This window comes from Lucilia cuprina, chromosome 5 (assembly GCF_022045245.1).
Source record: "Lucilia cuprina isolate Lc7/37 chromosome 5, ASM2204524v1, whole genome shotgun sequence".
NCBI lineage: Eukaryota > Metazoa > Arthropoda > Insecta > Diptera > Calliphoridae > Lucilia > Lucilia cuprina.
Window position 1 is genome coordinate 20,954,714 of NC_060953.1, and position 3,355 is coordinate 20,958,068.

The 3,355-nt window shown below is 30.5% G+C and overlaps 1 protein-coding gene across 2 annotated transcripts in view; it reads right to left on the reverse strand.

Moving 5' to 3' along the window:
* Positions 1 to 845: 845 nt before the first annotated feature.
* LOC111679072 (protein cortex) overlaps positions 846 to 3,355 on the reverse strand; it is a 5,034-nt gene continuing 2,524 nt past the window's right edge. Inside the window, exons 3-7 of one of the 2 annotated variants that reach the window (XM_046952627.1) lie at positions 3,228 to 3,355; positions 1,885 to 2,079; positions 1,431 to 1,811; positions 1,227 to 1,376; positions 846 to 1,160 (exon numbers count right to left, since the gene is read on the reverse strand). The exon at positions 3,228 to 3,355 is cut by the window's right edge and continues 125 nt beyond it. In XM_046952627.1, the coding sequence (XP_046808583.1) occupies positions 883 to 1,160; positions 1,227 to 1,376; positions 1,431 to 1,811; positions 1,885 to 2,079; positions 3,228 to 3,355 (1,132 nt within the window). In that variant the 3' untranslated portion in view covers positions 846 to 882. The remainder of the gene's footprint in view (positions 1,161 to 1,226; positions 1,377 to 1,430; positions 1,812 to 1,884; positions 2,080 to 3,227) is intronic. The other variant, XM_023440567.2, reaches the window with a different exon arrangement.

The window sequence follows — 3,355 nt, forward strand, 5'->3', positions numbered from 1 at the left end:
TAAGAATAAAAGTATATATTAAATTTTAGCAGTTAAGAAATAAATAGATCATTAATGTATTTATATTGTCATCGAGAAATTAGTAACTAAATATATATTTTTTGATTATTATGTATTGGGGTAGCGAAGCACACCGGGTTTTAGCTAGTATTCTATAATATTTAGTTAAAACACAAAATTATTAAGAAAAAAACACTAAAGAGATTATTACTAATTCATATATTAAATGAAATAGTACGTAGTACCAAACGTTTTAAAGTTTCTATAATGGGGATACAAAACAAATTACACATGGTTCTAAAATTAAAGTCTTTCAAAGGGAGATTTTTGATACTTTAGTACTTAACTACAAAGGTAATAAAAATTTTGTATTTAATTTTCATTTGGTAGCGAGCACCCAGTGTACACTAGTTATAAATAAAGGCACATTTAAAGGAAAATCGACAGCACAAAACTTAATATTCTTTCTATATTATCACATGAAATAAAAATCAATAAATACAAGGATGAGTTCTATAGTCGGCTGTACCGAATCATATTTATATATCCTTCAACATTGTGTGTTTTTAAAAATCTTTAATACTTAAACAATTAACAAAATTTGTTATATATAATTATTTTTAAGAATTTACTTTTAATTAAAAAATAAGTTTTTTATTTTGTCCCATCCCTGTACACAATTTTGTTGTTTTCTTTTATTTTTACAACATTTTCTGACTAACAGAATTATTGAAGATTTTATAGGTCCATAATACATATACATTATAGAGACGGGAAATTATTCTGTTGAAATTACAAACGGAATGGCAAAATTAATTTCTCACAAAGTTGAAGGACATAATAATATGCTATACTATAACAATATGCTATACTATTAGTTTGTCATTTTAAATAACACCACTTTTTAAACTGATTTCCAAATTTCGATTCCATTGATGAGTTGTCTTTTTGTCCATTTAGTTTCTTAAAATAATTGTTTTTTTTCGCAGAATAGAAATTCCATAAAGTAAGAGTCTCATCATTGCCAGTTGTAGCAACCTTTGTACCATCAGGACTCCACATTAAAAATCTAGCTCCACCATCTGGTATTTTCAATATGTCTACAATCCTATCTAGCGATGACATTACTAAAACTTTATAATCGTTACATGCATTGCCATCTAGAGAAAAATTTTCAAGTTGGTCCTGTAATTTACTTTATTTTTTTACAAATCATAAAATTATACCTTGACTAGAAGTGCTCACTAGTAATTCCCCTGTAAGTTTACTAAACGATATATAATTTATTGCAATTTTTGATCCATTTTGTTGATAATAAGCAACGATTTTTTTAGTGGGAACATGTAGAAGGACAATGGAAGCAGGAACATCCTCAGCTGTAATAAAATTTTATAAAATCATATATGTTACAAACACATGGTTATACGAACAAATTGCCAAATCAACTCCAGTCCAGGGATGCCAATCAAAAACAACATTGAGTTTACGTCTGGATCTTACATACAGATAAACACTGCACATATTCCAATTATAAATGACAATGTTTCCCTCAGAATCGCCGCTAGCCAAATAACGCATGGTTGGTGAGAAACGTATTATAGTAATAGGCAAATGGTGCTTCCGTATTTTCTTAACTGTATTCATATCAGGGACTGACAGAACATATATTGACCCATAGTGTGTACCACATACAATTTGCTTACCAGTTGAGGTCCACTCAATGCATTGCACAGCAATGTGTTTTAAACTAAATACCTTTCCACAAATTACACAAAAATCTTGAGGACATGATACATCCCACAGTTCCAATACTTTAGAAATTATAGACAAAAGTTTACAGTTTATAGTAATCTATATAGATATATATGTACATATGTAGCTCACAAAATGACTTGCCTGGGTATTCACAAGATTTGCAACCAATTGCTAATAACTCTCCACTAGGACTATAAGCCAAAGATCGGGGACATTTAATGTCAAACGCCATTGTTATATCTTCTTTACTTTGCCAAATTATTACATCGTGACCAAAAGAAACCGCAATTTGACCACGTATCGACCAATCAACCAGGTTCTGATCTATTAAAACCAAAATTAAAACCAAAAAAGTAAGATTTACAAGTAAAAAAGTATTAATGTATAGTCGGGCATAGCCGACCATATGATACACTACACTAGTTAGTATGTTACTTCAAAGTCTAATTCAAAGATATTTACGTAGAATTTAAAAGTTTTATTAATGTTTATATGTGAATTTTGACCATCAAGTCATTTACTGAAATGAGTTTTTATGGGGCTAGGGTCAAATGTGGCCGGATAATTACAAAAATCGGTAATGTCATTAAAAGTTCTATTATGCTAAGTTTTGCCGACTATTGCCTACCGATTTTATCCATAGGCTTCGTCCTTGGGCAAAAAAAGAGTGTGTGACAAATTTCATCATATCTTGAAAATTGCTATCTGTACCTTGTGCACAAGTTTTACATGGACAGCTAGCCAGACGGACGGACATAGCATAATCGACTCTGAAAACGATTCTAAACCGATTGGTATACTTTAAGGTTGTTATAGGACGAATATTTTTGTATGTTACAAAAATCAGCATAAACCCAATAAACCCTCCCCACTAAAGTGGTGTAGGGTATAATGAGTGAGATATTCGAATTCCTACACAGAAAAAAAAAATAAATAATTTGCGAAACAGATCAACGTTTAATTTATGCAAAAGTGAATACATAAAACGCCATCTGAAATGCAAATGTGGCGATTTGATCAGAACTGTACCACCTCAGATACTGTATACATATTATGTTGCTTTCTAAGATTTCTGCTTTGTGGAAATGAATTTCTTATTGATAAAGTCGATATTTTTACAATAGACTTCTAAAAACTTGCAACAACATGCATTTTGATGAAGTGGACAATTTTCGATCAAAAATGATGTAAGTTAAATGTTCTAGTCACTGCATCACTACTTATCTATTTTATTGCTAGTCAAATAATGGATTTCTGATACAGAATTAATGTTGTTTTCTTTTTTTGTAAAACACAATTCTTAACACGCAATTAAATAACATATGCAAACAAAATGAAAAATCCGAAAATAAAGCATTTTCAAAGTAATGCAGTAGTCATTGAAAAATATGTGGTTAAGGAAGTACAACCCATTATCGAGCTTTTGCTGAGTACTTAATCATTCAAACAATTTATTAGAGCACATATCTTACCGCAACTCGAGTCATAGTCTGGCAGATCAAATGTTGTATCAAGGGATGCAGATGGTTTCGATCGGGGTTTGCATGGCCAATCGTACAAAAACCAATTGTTTTCATTATTATTCCGGTAGCATGTTTTT